Source organism: Paramormyrops kingsleyae, chromosome 12 (assembly GCF_048594095.1).
Source record: "Paramormyrops kingsleyae isolate MSU_618 chromosome 12, PKINGS_0.4, whole genome shotgun sequence".
NCBI classification, from domain to species: domain Eukaryota; kingdom Metazoa; phylum Chordata; class Actinopteri; order Osteoglossiformes; family Mormyridae; genus Paramormyrops; species Paramormyrops kingsleyae.
Window position 1 is genome coordinate 14,274,532 of NC_132808.1, and position 16,808 is coordinate 14,291,339.

At 41.4% G+C, this 16,808-nt stretch overlaps 2 protein-coding genes across 2 annotated transcripts in view; both read left to right on the top strand.

Moving 5' to 3' along the window:
- The first annotated feature begins 3,071 nt into the window (after nt 1-3,071).
- On the top strand, nt 3,072-13,764 carry LOC111856479 (secretory phospholipase A2 receptor-like). Its single transcript, XM_072718461.1, has 5 exons — nt 3,072-3,160; nt 3,788-3,838; nt 4,123-4,509; nt 5,948-6,298; nt 13,538-13,764. Exons 2-5 carry the CDS (start codon nt 3,805-3,807, stop codon nt 13,762-13,764), a joined length of 999 nt encoding a protein of 332 aa, XP_072574562.1. The 5' UTR covers nt 3,072-3,160; nt 3,788-3,804.
- A 2,443-nt stretch (nt 13,765-16,207) lies between these two features.
- The window catches only part of LOC111856478 (putative C-type lectin domain family 20 member A), a 213,452-nt gene continuing 212,851 nt past the window's right edge, over nt 16,208-16,808 (top strand). The window contains exon 1 of the mRNA XM_072718463.1: nt 16,208-16,313. The gene's annotated coding sequence lies outside the window, so the exon portion shown is untranslated. The remainder of the gene's footprint in view (nt 16,314-16,808) is intronic.

Genomic DNA, 16,808 nt, shown 5'->3' on the forward strand with positions numbered 1-16,808 from the left:
TTTCTCAGTACAATGAAATTCTTACTTTGCTGTCCACTCACAAATGCCAGGTTAAATTAAATTACAAGTACAAAAGAGCATACTTGAGAAAAATAGTGCAAAAAGAGCTTAAAGTGCAAAGTGACCTGTTGTGCAAATGAGGTAGGTCATGATATGCAAAGTGACACTGCTTCATCCTGCTCTCTCATCCTCATTTGTCACTATTGACCAGAGTTTCTGATATGTAGATGTAGGTTATGATCAGGGACTTCATTTTCCATTAGTAGAAAAAGATGTGAAATGTTGCTCTTTAGCAGATTCAACAGTATGATTTGCAGCTTGTTGATCATCTTGCTGCTGAATTATTGTCCTGGCTGGACTCTAGGGGGCAGTGTACACCCTCTATTTCTGTAATGGCAATGTGTAGAATTTAGTGTTCATTACAACAGTCAACAGTGTTTCCCAACCTGGTACCAGGTTATGAAACAATGCACTACACTGCTAGTTTTTTGGTTAGTCTTTTGAAGGCAGTGTCTTGATTTTTTTTTTTTTTTAAATATAGGAATCAATTCACTGAAGGAACTGCAGTCCTAAAGGTACTTTTTAGGTTGACTTCAATTCAAGAGAGGCCCAATTATGTCAAGAGCCCAACAGTGATATGCCTATTCTGATGGCCACAGGATACAAACCCACAACCTTCAGGATACAGGTACAGCTTTCTAGCCCATAGAGCCACACATGAAATGGCCAGACTTTCTCTTGATCATATGTCTAATGGCGTCATAGTAATAACATTCTGGAGACTTGGAGCGGAAGAACTACTCTCTGATTCAAAGATGACAAATATCAGGGCCGCAATTAAGGAACTTCTGAAGATAACAATGTTCCATGACACTTCTCTAGCCGAAGAGGAGAGGAAGTGTGGCTGACCTGGCCCTATGGCTTCAAGGTGTTTACACCTTTTGTACACATTCATTATTTGAAATATAGCCACTGGTAATATGCTTGGGCGCCACCTACTTTACATAACTGTCACAAGTCTTCCCTTTTCTGTGGAAAACACCTGAGGTTCACTATTTCTTTACAATCTGAACCATCACGCCTCTCAGAATATAAGCCTAGTGAGCGTGCTTTGTCTGTTAGCTATAACAACGGTTATCTTAACTCGTGTTGTTTGACAATGAGCCTCTGAAGCTACTGCACACAGGCTCTGGGCTGGGACTCATATTTGTATCTGAATGTTTGCGTATTTATGCTCCCTGAACTATGACAACATTTTCTCCATTTGTTTTGATTGTCTTTCTTTCTGCATTGTGGGTCGGGCACTTTCAGGATTTGATTTTACAGTGATCCCCCGCCTGTCGCAGAAGAACCTACCCATCTTACTTTGTTACTTCATCATATATATGGTCTTTCTATACCACCATATTTATATATAGTTTAAGCCTTAAAATACCCCTCCCGCACGTTTTTAAAAGCGATAGGTGAAAATCCACGATATAGAAAGACCATATAAATAAACGTTTTTAATAGTTTAAGCCCTAAAATACCGCTCCCATACACTTTAAACACATGCAAAATGATTAAAACACACTTTGTAAACACGTATGATATGTGTATGTCGGGCTAAGGGTCTGAGTAACATAATAATAATAATAATATGTAATGTGATTTGATTTTACAGTGATCCCCCATTTACAGTGATGTGCATATATACACATATCGCAGAGAACAGTGATGCGTCAGGGAAAAATCCGCGATATAGCGGGGCCACGATAGCTGAACTGCGATATAGCAGGGGATCACTGCATTTTGATTGTACTTTTCTATTCTCAGGCTGTCCCAACCTGCCTCCCCACTATCCCTCTGAGAAAAATAAACACATTTAAAGTACTGTGTGTATACATAAAGAGGTATATGGACTAGATGTGTGTAATGTTGGACATTGTTGTGTCTGAACAGGGTGTTGGGCCAATGTAAACCACCAGAACAGCTTTAAAGCACAATTGTCTTGATGCTTTAAAGGTTTTGAACTCCACTGGAAGAAAAATGTTGTCTCACCTATTCCTCCAGGCTCATTATTAAGTGTTCAAATGGGTTAATTTCATCTAAGTATTTTGAGGGATGTTTTATGTTGTTGCATCTTCATTATTCACCTTCAGGTTACTTTATTGACAATGTTAATTAGATAATGCAAAAATGAGAGACGAAAGAGAGTTATCAGTTAAAAGATAGTTTGCAGTCCTCCCATCCATTGTCTTTTGTAAGGGAAGGGGTAAATACACGGTTTGTGATGATAGGATTTCATCATAAATCTCATTAAGCATTACAAGCTAATTCTGATAAAAAAAACCTCAATTAAACTGTAGTGCATGATGATGAAAGAGAATTAGAACAAAAACCAAACATGCAAACCAAAACCAGAAATTTCCAAACTCAAGTTACTTTAAACAAGTTTAAAATAGTTTCAGAATTCTCGGTGATGCTGAACAAGGCAAACTGTAGGCTGCAGTGAAGATGAAGTAACTATAAGTAAGATGGATAGGTTTCCATAGTCGAAACTGACATCAGGTCGGTGGTGTTTATTTTCATTGCACCATGAAATTTATATAAAAATGTATCCAATGTTTGTCATGTTTGTGTCTGGATCCCATGCCGGTAAATACAGATCATGAAGAAGTGCACGACTTGGAGAGGGTTCAAAAACCTGCATAGTGAGAAGAACAATATTATAATTGTAATAAATCTAGTTAAATACTAAGATAATTAGAAATTACTTCCTATATAAAATACTTCCTTATAAAAATGCAAAACATAATCGACAAAAACAAAGATCAGGTTCCATGATCTAAACCCAGGAATACCTTCTTTCAATTCCTTTAAAAAAAAAAAAAAAAAAAACATAAATACAGACAATGGCATATTTTTTCAATTAAGACATTTCCTGAAGAAAGAGACCTTCTTTGGTTAATATTATTTCTGGTTCCGTTCCAAAAAACTTGCCTTTAACATACATTAGAATAGTACTGGCACTGAAACAGGAACTGATCACCTCTTTGGCTAAGATCTGGTGTTGAAGGTTAAATAGGAGAGGGTTGGCTTGAAGAAACAGATTAACAGAGAGACTCCAAAGCTGATCAAGGTTCAAGGCAAAACAATAAGGCTACCACACAAACTTCAGGTAAGATAGAAATGTTTCTGGTCTTTGGTGATGTGAATCAGGTTGTACAGATTTTAAGAATTAAAATTATCAAGCATAATGAATGGACAATTGCAGTCAAATCATTTGAAGATAATTTCAGTAATACAAAGACTCCAATCAACAGGTCAATCAAATGTTATTAAAGGATTTAGTCACACAAACTAAGGCATGCACAGCAGGCCATGTAAAAATGGTTTTCACTGTAATTTTTAAAAATTAGAACTTTGAAACAACAAGAATTTCTGTAACTTTAAACACATTCATGCATTTTTATTCACTTATATTAATTCAATTCAGCAGATGGAGCACAGAGCTTCAGAATATCACCAAGATGATACTGTATGGGATTAGCATTGGAGATATGTCTTTTCATATTAAATCCAAGTGATGAGCTATTATTTTGATATTTAATAGTTTTTTTGCTACACAACATAAAGATATATTAGAATGCAGTTTACTTTCACAAAAATTATTATCTTGCATGCATGAGGAATGTACAGGAGTACTTGAAAATGACTGGTCTAAACAGAAATGCCAAGTACTCAGATCATTAATTGGTCGGACCAGCATTTTGACCCATCCTGTTCATCCTGTGTGTTTCTTTAGGTCCGCTCTCCACAGACATGGGACAAAACCTCTTTCTCCTGCTCATCTCAGGTGACCGCCGTCTGGAATGTTTGTTTGCTAAACTTTCAGTCATTTTGTAGTACCAATCTTTACAGGCAAATATAAATAATGACCTTCATCCACCATATTACAAGAACAATTTAAAAACTTACTCAAGTGATTAAAGCTATAATTCTAGTTAATTTGCATTTTTGAAAGTGAGTGTAAAGAATGATGTAGATCGAAAAAGATCGAAAAGGATTAGCAGAGTTTCAGAATCAACAAAATAGCTTAAATACCTCTGTATGTATGTGTATTTGTGCTCATGTCCACAGGGCTCTACACATCATGTTCATGTCTCTCCCGTCATTTTTACTTTGTGAACATGAATAAGAACTGGACTGAGGCACAGAGTTACTGCAGAGAAAAAAATTACACTGGTCTGGCAACCTTTGATGACATGAAGGACATGAATGAGATGCTAAACACTTTAGGCACCAGTTACAACAAAGTAGCCTGGATTGGCCTGGAGAAAGGAAACGAGAAGAAATGGCAGTGGTCCCTGGCAGACAGGGACCTTTACAGTGATGGAGGAACTGAGTTCCGGAACTGGGGTAATAATCAGTCACAGGCTGTGGCAAATGACTGTGCACTTATGGTAAATAATGGTAAATGGCAAGATCGTGACTGCAACCAAATATACCCATTTATCTGTTATAATGGTGAGTTTTTTTTTGCAGCCTCCCCTTTAAAACAATAAAAATTAAATAATATCATGAGCACATTCTGAACTAAACACATTATAGTGAAGCACGTCATTTATATAATGTTTACTAGTCACCTACAAGTTTTTGTGTAGCGATATTTAATATTTGTTTTGACGAATGATGTCTCAGACTTCATCCAGAAGCTTAATTCCTCCATCAACCAGGCAGCATAGGGCATAAGGCAGTGGTACACCATGGATGGGACGCCAGTGCTTTGCAGTGCACACATGTGTACACACACTATGGGCAATTTAGGGACCACAGGGACCCTAACTGCAAGTCCTGGGATTGCATGAGGAAATCAGAGAACTGGAGGTAACTCATGTGACAGAATAAGAAAATGCAAACTCCACAAGCACAGAAAGGAAGGGGGCAGGATTTCAGGGTATGGATTCAGAATTACAGTTAGACAAATGTTTAGATGAATAACAAATATGCAGTAGTATATTCTTACCATTTTGAATTATGTTTTTAAATTTCTTGCTCTGGTTCCAGTTTTTTACAGATTACAGTTCCAGAATTTACAGATTGCACCTACCTTAAATATATTCCCATAAAGAATCATCACAATGTACTTAGAGTGAGCCGTTTATGTTCTGTTGTTATTGTTACAGTTTGCAATTGATTTATCCCAAAACACAACATCTAAATAGTGAAAATGTGTTTTAGTTATAGTGAGTTAGCACTGGGTGGCACTGTAGGTCACACATCCAGGCATGTGGGTTTGAATTCCACCTCTGACTCTGTATGTGCTTATTCTGTGTGCTTGTGTGGGTTTTCTTTCAAAAACATGTAAAAATTGGTGTCCCTCAATTTCCCTTTGTGTGTGACAGTTTGTGGCCAATGATGGGCTGGTATCCTGTCCAGGGTGTCCTCTGTTTTGTGCCCTATGTGGGTGAATCTTGAGAGCTCTGGTAGTTTTTCTCTGTCAGTGCAAATAGGTGAACTGATATTTGTAAATTGTGTCGTGTACCCTTTGTGGTAGACTGGCTTCCTGTCCAGGGTGTACTTCATTTTATTCAACAAATCACATTTCTGAAAAGAATTCATAGAGATAATTTAATTAATAGTTATTTGACAATTTTAGATGAAAAAGCTCTTACGAGCCTAACAATTTAGACCTCGATATTTAAGGTATGCCTCTTATCTAGGTAGATAGTTTTATTCAATACTTATCAATAATTCTACAGGTGAAGCAGCTCTATTTGACTGACACATTCTGGAGGAAATAACACAACACAAAACCAAAGAACTGGGGCTTTTGTTGTTTGGTCACTAAATTCCTCCAGGAACAATGCAGGAACAACGCAGAACAATGCATACAATTTCTTCTTCCTGTGGAAGGACACATACAAACACTTAAACCTATGCAAATGTTACTATATCCTGACAGGTACAGATCCCAAGAACAGGCAATTCATCCCAGTTAAACTCTATGTCACTTGGACATACGCTCAGAGTGTCTGCAGATATTATGCTACAGACCTGGTCAGTATACGGAACGAAAATGAAAACGAGCTTTTACGTGAAGTCGCAGCAGGAGTGCCAATGTGGATCGGCTTGTTCGAAGATGCCTGGAAATGGTCTGACAATGGGAACTCTTCATTCCGATCGTGGAGAACAGGCCAACCTGATAATTATTATGGGAATGAGAACTGTGCCGTATCATGGTTGACGGATATGGAAAAAGGGAAAATGGGTGACAGGCCATGTAATGAAAAACATCCATTTATATGCTACGGTGGTGAGTCAAGTTTGACAGCAGAAACTACTACTACTGTTGTTGCTACTGCTAGAATTGCTCCAGATTAAGATTTAGAAAATACTTCTCTTGCATTTAGCTCTTAATTTTTTTCGAGGAAATTTTGGATTCTTTTCAACAGATGATCGTTACCACTTTTTTCTCTCTCTCTGCTTTGCAGTTATGGATCCCACAACTTCTCAACCCTCAACCATGTTACTCACTTCTACTAACCGCCCCATGACCAAGCAATCAGTCACCGTGCCCTCAACTGCTGTCAAGAAGAAGCAGACAATGAGGGGTGGTGGTGTAACACCACTGATTCAATCTGCTAGTCAAGTATCTCCCCATTATCTGTCCAGGGCTCTTTTGCCTGCCTGCTCTCTTTACCTCTCACTTTTCCATCTGTTGTAATGGTCCTGTTTTCATCTGTACTCATATCCCACTTATCTCACTCATAAATGTTATTTCTATCTTACATACAATTTAATATGCAGAATATAGAAATGATTTGCTTACACGAGCTTCTTATTATGTATGTGTGAACCGATTAAAATTCTTAGTATGTGCACAGTTAGCTCTTTAGTGTCAATAGCCTCGATTTAACAGCTTACATGACATGGTTGTGTGTCTAATAAATACATTTCATGCATTGATGATATTGCCTCATGCATTATTCCAGTATGAAAACATCCAGCAGAAGGTACCATGTTATTTGTTTTGACATGTTTTCCAGAATATTATGTTGGGGGTATTCCAGATCTTCCAGAACTGAGTTGAATAACCCTGACAAAACATATCCAGCGTTTTCAGTTCCAGAAAAATTGATTAGGATTACAGAAAGTGAGGTTAATCCTGATTGAAGCAGGTTTACATGGAACAATAAAAAGCCATCGCCAGTGGATCACTGAAAGGAGGATCCACCATGGCAACCCAGCTTTGCACTGTATGAAATTTGAGCTGGAAATATTAATGACTTTACATGCAGATTATGAATTTATTTTAAAGAGACAACACTGCAGCCATGGAAAAGGAGAGAGGGATGGCCTGGCAAAAAATAACAATTCTACACTAATTTTATAAAATATTTTACAGACCTGTGTAACCTAAAACAATTTTTAATTTAACAGATGGAATATTTACCATAGTATTGTTCTATGTATTTATAGGAATATATTTAAGGTAGGTACAATGCAACTTGAACCAAAGCGAGAAAGAATGAAATATAAAAGCATAATTCAAAATGGCAAGAATATTACTGCGTATTTGTAATTCATCCAAACATTCGTATAACTGTAGACTTTGGCTAATGGCTAATGGCTAATGGGTCAGCACCACCTGTTACCCAAAGCAGAAGAGATGTCAGTCTCCCAGTAATTGAAGGCATGCTGTGAGGTGGCTGTACAGAGACAGCAACACTCCAGGATCCAAGTTCCTACACAATGGGTAGGGTAGGTTTGTCACATTCACAATGAAATTTTACCTTTTTGGAATTGGGGGGGGGGTGGTAGTTTCCCAGTACTTTTGGCACAATTGACTCTGACTTTTAAATCTAAAGGCTGATTTATGTTTGTGTTGACACAGAGTTTATGCCACGCCCTACACAACTGGCCTGCGCTGTTATTGAGCATTTATACTTGTGCGTGATCTGCGTTGCCATGAGGTGCACGTCAGGCTACGGTACAGGGTACACGGCCATGCCATACCTAAGGGGTACACGTCCATGCCATACCTAAGGGGTACAAGTCCATGCCATACCTAAGGGGTACAAGTCCATGCCATACCTACAGGGTACACGTCCATGCCATACCTAAGGGGTACACGTCCATGCCATACCTAAGGGGTACACGGCCATGCCATACCTAAGGGGTACACGTCCATGCCATACCTACAGGGTACACGTCCATGCCATACCTAAGGGGTACACGTCCATGCCATACCTAAGGGGTACACGTCCATGCCATACCTACAGGGTACACGTCCATGCCATACCTAAGGGGTACACGTCCATGCCATACCTAAGGGGTACAAGTCCATGCCATACCTAAGGGGTACACGGCCATGCCATACCTAAGGGGTACAAGTCCATGCCATACCTACAGGGTACACGTCCATGCCATACCTAAGGGGTACACGTCCATGCCATACCTAAGGGGTACACGGCCATGCCATACCTAAGGGGTACACGTCCATGCCATACCTAAGGGGTACATGTCCATGCCATACCTAAGGGGTACACGTCCATGCCATACCTAAGGGGTACACGTCCATGCCATACCTACAGGGTACACGTCCATGCCATACCTAAGGGGTACACGTCCATGCCATACCTACAGGGTACACGTCCATGCCATACCTAAGGGGTACACGTCCATGCCATACCTAAGGGGTACACGTCCATGCCATACCTAAGGGGTACACGTCCATGCCATACCTAAGGGGTACACGTCCATGCCATACCTACAGGGTACACGTCCATGCCATACCTAAGGGGTACACGTCCATGCCATACCTAAGGGGTACACGTCCATGCCATACCTAAGGGGTACACGTCCATGCCATACCTACAGGGTACACGGCCATGCCATACCTAAGGGGTACACGTCCATGCCATACCTACAGGGTACACGGCCATGCCATACCTACAGGGTACACGTCCATGCCATACCTACAGGGTACACGGCCATGCCATACCTACAGGGTACACGTCCATGCCATACCTACAGGGTACACGTCCATGCCATACCTAAGGGGTACACGTCCATGCCATACCTAAGGGGTACACGTCCATGCCATACCTACAGGGTACACGTCCATGCCATACCTACAGGGTACACGTCCATGCCATACCTACAGGGTACACGGCCATGCCATACCTACAGGGTACACGTCCATGCCATACCTACAGGGTACACGTCCATGCCATACCTACAGGGTACACGGCCATGCCATACCTACAGGGTACACGGCCATGCCATACCTAAGGGGTACACGTCCATGCCATACCTAAGGGGTACACGTCCATGCCATACCTACAGGGTACACGGCCATGCCATACCTAAGGGGTACACGGCCATGCCATACCTACAGGGTACACGGCCATGCCATACCTACAGGGTACACGTCCATGCCATACCTACAGGGTACACGGCCATGCCATACCTAAGGGGTACACGTCCATGCCATACCTAAGGGGTACACGGCCATGCCATACCTACAGGGTACACGGCCATGCCATACCTACATCATACCGACAGCGCAGATTCTACACAGAAGTATAAATCAGCCTTAACCATCATTCTCTTACCACCTGAGTGGTAACATTATTGGTCCAGATATTGTAGATCGTCCTGCCAAAGTAGAGGTTTATGCTTTTGTAGGTGTTTCGATATTCATTAGCTGTTACCTGATAGTCTGTATGCATACGTTACATATATAAAAATACTTACTTTACAGATTTCTCAACTGCTGACATACCTTGACTCAACTTGTAAAGCAATCAGTCGCGCATGTAAGCCATAAATGTTGTCTCCACTGCTATAAACACATTAATGTTGTTTCAACACAGTTGACAATGACGCATGTTTTGCAGTACTAACATCGTAGTACAGTAGAACAAATAACATGAGTCTGTTCCTTCTGAAAAAGGAACAGCAATCAAAACATGGAATGAGTTAGTGCAGGAAAATATGTATCACATATGCAAACACAATCACAATTATCAATATGATGTTGGTTCCCTAAATATATTTGAATATATTTTTGAGTATAGGTAAACATGACAGAAAGAGACAGAGAACAAAAAGTAAAATTCCAGAGGAGAAGAGGTAGCAGAAGAAGCAGAGAACGAGGAAGGAACACATAGTCATGTATCAGGTTTATGTATCAGGACAAAGTAAAAATCATCTGGTCGTTACCAGGTTCTACAATTATCTAACCTCAGGTGTAAAACAACACCAACAGATTCCACTCTGTCATTATTTCTTTATCAAAAATGAAGCCAAAATGGAGAAGCCATTTGTGAAAAACTAAGTACACCCCATAATTCAATAGCTTGTTGAACCACCAGAAGCAGCAATAACTTGAATTAATCATTTTCTGTATGACTTTATCAGTCTCTCACATCATTGTGGAGGAAGTATGACCCAATTTTCTTTGCAATGTTTCTTCAGCTCATTGAGGTATGCAGGCATTCATTTATCCACAGCTCTCTTAAGGTCCTGTTACAGCACTTCAATCGGGTTGAGGTCTGGACTTTGCACCATTGCAACACCTTGATTCTTTTCTTTTTCAGCTAATCTGTTGTAGATGTGCTGGTGTGCTTGGGATCATTGTCCTGATTCATGACCTAATTTTGGCCAAACTTTAGCTGTTCAACGGATGGCATCACATTTGACTCTATGATACTTTGGTTCATGGTCAACTGAATGACTGCAGGATGCCCAGGTCCTGTGGCTGTAAAACAAGGCCAAATTATCAACACACTTGACAGTTGGTATGAGGTATGTTACATGCCACCTTTGTCTGGTCTGTGTGTGTGGTTTTGGTTTGCTTTGTGTTACAGGTCACTCCGTTAGTGCGGATTGATGACATCTGGGGCGGAGACGTCCCTTTATAAGGAGAGGGAATGACCAGCACGGCGGCGTCAGCGTCTTGCAGCATAGCGTCTGGCATCCGTGCTCGATCCTCGTTTTGATTCTCCTTTTTGATGCCTGCAGATGCTTTCTCGTTTGTATGATTTCTAGATACCTTTGTGCTTGACGTTGGTGCACGTCTACACCGTGATGGCTTAAGTGCGAGGACTTTTATCCTAAACGACGAATTGCTCGTTGTGATAGCCAAGACACCGGTACCTGACTCCTAAGGCGGTGGGGCTCAGTTTAGAATGTGCGCGCATGTACATTTACCACATGTAGTAATACTGACTGTCTAGTTACACCAGTTTAGGGGCAGGTGTAACCTGTGTACTTTTGGTTAGGACAGAGTAGTTCTCCTTTGGGGATTAAATGGACAGGTAGGTTATTTAGACCCTTTTGCTTATTTCTTTACTGTGACGCCGCCTATAGCCTCTTGCCGGTCAGGTATTGTTTTTGCCCTTGTCATTTGTCACTTTACTTGCCACACGCGTTAATAAAAGCATATCTTTCTATTTTTATCTTACGTTTTGGTGTCTGTGGCGTTTTCGGTCCTAACCCAAAATAATAACAATGTTAACCCTAGACCTTGACCTGGGATTGTAACAGGTGTTTGTGGTGATATACGGTATTTGGTCTCCTCTGTCCAAAGGACATTGTTCCAGATGTCTTGTGGTTTGTTCAGAAGCAACTTTGCAAACCGAAGCCATGCTGCCATGTTCTTTTTAGAGAGAAGAGGCTTTCTCCTGGCAACCCTTCCAAACAAGCCATACTTGTTCAGTCTATTTCTAATTTCAGTGTCGTAGACTTTGCCATTTAACCTGCTAACTGAGGCTTATAGAGTCTGAGATGTAGCTCTTGGGTGTTCTGCAGTTTCTCTGACCTTAGAGTCAATGTTCACACCTTGGAAGATTGGCAACTGTCTCAATGTTGAATGTTTTCCACTTGTGAATAATCTTTCTCGATGTAGAGCGACAGACTTCAACTTGTTTGGAAATGATCTAATGACCCTAACCATAATCACTATAAGTGGTTTCCACAGTATTTGTGTTATGGGGAAGTTGTGTGTACATTTTCACCAGTCCCTGTGGTCATTGCAGGCAAGCTCATGCATGAGAACTGATGTCAGCCATAGTGATGGAGTCTTACTCTTAGCTTAGGAGTTGGCTCTTTTCCTAACTAAAAGTTGCTCTCAGACAAAAAAATCTCTTAGTTAAAAACTTTTAGTGCGATTTAAGAGTACTCTTAGTGATAAGACAAAATGCTTTGTGAATACAGGCCCTGATTTCTGCCATTATACACAGAAAGCAACAAGCATGACATTGTAGGACTGCCTGCATAGTTTGTTATACAAACATATAGTACAAACCCAAGACAATGTGTGAAACACCCATAGTGCAACAATGTGCTGCAAATGAATAAATAGAAGAATAAATAATATCGTTGCACCAGTGAGATCTGCGCATGCCTCTGAGCACTCGTTTATATAGCCCTGTGTCTGTGTAATTGTAAATAGCCCTGGTCGGCGTCTTACGACCTGGTGTTTCCGTTGTGTGTATTTGGGTTTGGTGCTCGTTCCGTGCCTGTTACAGTCCTAATAAAGACTATAATAAAGAGCGTGTTTTATTCCAGGAGGCAAGTCTCCTCGTCCTTCGCTGGGCTCGCGATGCCTCAGTCCACCTGGGACTACATTATATAGTGTAGTCACTTCGTGTCACCCCTGGCAAGATACCACCCTGTGCAGCTGCCGATTTTGCTCATTTTGGTCAAAATGAGAATACTAGTATGGGGAAGGACATATGCAGACAGGAGGAGCAACATGAATGAGTGGGGATGACGAGACCAACACTGAACAGAACCACACAGACGAAACAGACCAGGGACTAGAGGTACAAAAACCAGATATCAATGGAGACCAGGGAGCAGGAAAGAGAGGGACAGAGATAGACTGAACACGCCACACCTAGGAACAGCAGATGGACAAGACCTAGGACATGGGACTAGGGACAATGAATAGGGGCACGGAATTGACAAAGGCAAGACCAGGGACAGCAGAAAGGACACCCAACAAGACATACACCAGGACAGGGTGGGCAGGTAGAGGAACCATGGTGAGACAGAAACACCGAAGGGGGCCACAGGGGACACAGGCCAGGACAAAACCAAGGCAGGACAGGGAACAGGACAGAGACCAAGGCAAAATTTGGGAGGGAACAAAAAATGTCCAGAAAGTTTTCTGGACACTGAGGAGCTTGGCAGAGACCTTGGTATGTGGACCCTCCTGTGCCCAATCACTGGCATGGTAGGGTCCATTTGGAGTGCAGGACCTAAGAGCCTTGGAGGTCCAACGGGGCTGGAGGATGCCAAGGAGTCAGCAGGGCTGGAGATGGAGCGCCGAGGGAAATGCAGGGCTGGAGCAGGAGGGCACCGTGGAACCTCTCCTCTTAGCTGCAGCAGCGGCAGTTGCCTGGGTGGATGACATTAGCCAAATGAGAGTCGGGGCAGCATATTCCAGATCAACCCAACCTGCCGTGCCAACAAACGGGAAGTCAAGCATCAGCCTGATGGTGACAGGAGTCAGGCATTGGCCTGGCTGTGACCCGCATAGGACAAGGACACCACAGGTGGGGAGCCAAGAGGCTGCGAGGAGGCTGCCAAGATGACTACAGGAAACAAGGTGGGCACTGGCAGTACACCAGGAGGACATCAAGAGATGAGACAGGAGCCGACGGGACAGCAGGAGATGACATGAGAGCCGACAGGATGGCAGAAGGCAGCACGGAACCGCTGGGACACCCAGAGGCGAGCAGGGACCAGCCAGGACACCAGGAGTGACCACTGGGGGTCCCTGCAGGATAGCATGGCTACTGTGAATCCTGGTTCAGATGATATGCTCCTTTTGGGCTGGGAGCCTGGATTATGGGCTTTGGGGGTGTAGTGGAGGTGAGGATGGGTTCTGGAGGCACAGTAGAGGTGAGGACAGGCTCTAGAGGCATAGCAGAAGTTAGGATAGGAGAGGGGGCAGGCTGAGGGGCTTCATGCTATGTAGAGGTGGTGGGCTAAGGGGCTTCATGTGGATTGTCAGCAAGCATTGAACCTTCTCTGCCTCCTGGGGATCCGCATCCTGGGTGAGTCTCGCTAGTACCTTCCCCACAGGCCAGAAGAGAGCTTTGGCCACTGGGATCCTCCAGATTGCAGGATTACTCCTCCACTCCAGGTGGGTATCCAGGAGGGAGAAGAAGTCCTGCTGGGAGTCTAGCCATTCTTTCATGAAGTGAGACGAAGGACACGAAGGCAGGCATTTGGTGAACAATAAGGGGTTTGTGAGGAATCATAAAGAAGGAAGGCTCTTGTGCAGTTTCAGGTTTACAGGCTGGCTTTATTTGGGGCAAGATAAACTCAGAGTTGATGGGTGAGGTCAGAACCAGGGTAAGCAAAACAATGTCCAAATCTGAAGACAAAAGCCATAGTCAGAAAACAGGTCAAAAATTTTGTGGGAGTTGAGCTGTCCTTTTCACTGCCACTTCAGTGCTTAAGTATCACTTCCAGGAAAGGCCTATAATTATTGCTTCCAAACCAAAGTATGTGGTGTGCTCCACTAACTGAATTTAATGAAAATAACGATACGCTAAATTTATACTGATTGTTAATTTTTGGGCATCACAATATGCCTCTTATTTGGACACAGAAGGAAAAAACTTAAAGAAGAAGTGCGACAGTAATAATCCTCCGAGTGAAACACAGTGATCACTAAGCAGTACATAGTCGTGCGGATTACACAAAGCATCGAAGAAAAGAATTTGCATCGAGAATTTTTTTGTAATTGAGTTATTCGAGATAATACATAAGAAAAGTGAATGGATGGTGGATCATATAATGGGCTGTAATGGGATATAGGGTCTCTGTTATGGGGTTAAAGGTCAAATCTAACTTCCATATGTATATCAGTCATCATGCTTAGGTGTTACTGTATGTCCCTGTCAGCTGACTTAATTCCATCCCATCATGACTCCCCTGCCCCTTATTAAAACACTAGCATTCAAATTAACACAAGAAGGCAAAGGAAGCAAGATCCTTTACTCTTAAGTTTTATTTCTTGACTGGAGTGTATAAAATGAGAAAGTACAGCATGTAGAATTTGCTTTTTCTTCCACAATGTGTCACAAAACATTGATTCAAGTTCCTGTTTTTATAAATAGTACAATCTGACACTCATTCCCTTACGCAAATGTTTGTCCACCTCCTGAAACCATGCAGAACAGGGTAAAACAAATATACAACAATATTTGCATTCTGTTTTACATACATAGCTCTATATACACTTAGAGGGATTCCAGAACATTGTGCTCGATACAGTAAATACTCTCATTGTCAGAGGCGCAGAGTCTTTTGTACAGTGAGACAGAAACCCTTCCGATTCACAGAGACAAGGTAAAGGCATATATTGCATTTTTTCTACCATTATACTTTAAATTTTCTTTTTTTAAATGTATATTGTAATTCACAGTTGTACACTGGCGTTACCTTTATATTTAATGAATAATGCAAAATGTGCAATTTTTTAAACATTCATATACAGTGGTACCTCTGTTCTCGAACACATTATAACTCGAATTTCTTAAAAGTCAAACCAACCAGTTTGAAAAAAAATTACCTAGAGCTCGATCTGAAGTCAAACCTTGTATGCGAGGGTAAATGAGTCACGCGGCACGTTTCTCAGCAGAGACTAAGGATAAACCAGGAAACCGGTCCCCATAAGGGAAAAAAAAGGATATTTATCACGTTATGGGGACATTATGTCTCAGTTCAACCAAGAATGCATATTTTTGTATGCTTTTACATAAATGTGGCAATCATTAATTAACATTAAACATCTCACTACCAAAATTGTCCAAAGCCCTGGTGCACACTGATGGAATAAAGCAAACTTAGTGTTTATAAGTATTCATCTATTCATTTCTTGTTTATTTGGGTATAACTATAGAATATTTACCATTGCAATTGCACATTCAATCCTAATTGTAAATCTGTGAAAAGAAAATCAGAGAACAGAGATTATTATGAATTAGAGAATTCATAAATATCAACCATTTTGTGTGTTTTTTGTGATTGTATAATGTAATTCAGTAATTGGTATTAAAAGCCAAAAAAGACTAGAACACATCCCCCCTTTTACAAAATATATTAACATCTGAAATATCTAGTTTTTAACTTTTTGTATTTTTTGTGCTAATACAAATAATACAAATAGGCTTTACTTGCCCTTTTTTGCACTGGACAGCTTAAACTCAAGCTGGCAACCACGTGGATTTTTGGTGGATATTTGGTGAAGTTGCGGATCCAAGTGATTTTATCCATGTAGATTCCACGTGTCAACATCCACAGTAAGTACTTGAATATCCACAAAAGTACTTGAATTTTTGTTTTTGTGTTAAATGCATACGCTCACCTAAAGGATTATTAGGAACACCATACTAATACGGTGTTTGACCCCCTTTTGCCTTCAGAACTGCCTTAATTCTACGTGGCATTGATTCAACAAGGTGCTGAAAGCATTCTTTAGAAATGTTGGCCCATATTGATAGGATAGCATCTTGCAGTTGATGGAGATTTGTGGGATGCACATCCAGGGCACGAAGCTCCCGTTCCACCACATCCCAAAGATGCTCTATTGGGTTGAGATCTGGTGACTGTGGGGGCCATTTTAGTACAGTGAACTCATTGTCATGTTCAAGAAACCAATTTGAAATGATTCGAGCTTTGTGACATGGTGCATTATCCTGCTGGAAGTAGCCATCAGAGGATGGGTACATGGTGGTCATAAAGGGATGGACATGGTCAGAAACAATGCTTAGGTAGGCCATGGCATTTAAACGATG

Excerpts from the sequence above, each read along its gene's own strand:
- LOC111856479 (XM_072718461.1), top strand. The coding sequence starts at position 3,805 with ATGGGACAAAACCTCTTTCTCCTGCTCATCTCAG. Across the intron at positions 3,839-4,122 it reads CTTTCTCCTGCTCATCTCAG|GGCTCTACACATCATGTTCA; the intron begins GTGACCGCCGTC and ends TCATGTCCACAG. Across the intron at positions 4,510-5,947 it reads CCCATTTATCTGTTATAATG|GTACAGATCCCAAGAACAGG; the intron begins GTGAGTTTTTTT and ends ATATCCTGACAG.